At 38.3% G+C, this 214-nt stretch overlaps 1 protein-coding gene across 1 annotated transcript in view; it reads right to left on the reverse strand.

The window, feature by feature from the left end:
• LOC122326019 (protocadherin gamma-A11-like) overlaps positions 1-214 on the reverse strand; it is a 2,119-nt gene that overhangs the window by 462 nt on the left and 1,443 nt on the right. The window contains exon 1 of the mRNA XM_043220693.1: positions 4-214. This exon is cut by the window's right edge and continues 1,443 nt beyond it. Coding sequence (XP_043076628.1) covers positions 4-214 — 211 coding nt within the window. The remainder of the gene's footprint in view (positions 1-3) is intronic.

A 214-nucleotide genomic window follows, 5' to 3' on the forward strand; every position in this document is an offset into this window, starting at 1 on the left:
AACATTTTTACGCTTTCAAAGTCAAAACTTTTAAGTGCATAAATTGCGCCTGTCTCAGAATTAATATTTAGAAACGATGTCATGTCACTTTGTGTCCCATTTCCTCTAGATATCTGATATGAGATCGCGGCGTTTTCATTTAGATCTTTGTCTGACGCGCTCACAGAAAATACTGATGCACCCGGAGGGTTATTTTCCACTAAATACAGCTCGA

Source organism: Puntigrus tetrazona, chromosome 21, assembly GCF_018831695.1.
Source record: "Puntigrus tetrazona isolate hp1 chromosome 21, ASM1883169v1, whole genome shotgun sequence".
NCBI lineage: Eukaryota > Metazoa > Chordata > Actinopteri > Cypriniformes > Cyprinidae > Puntigrus > Puntigrus tetrazona.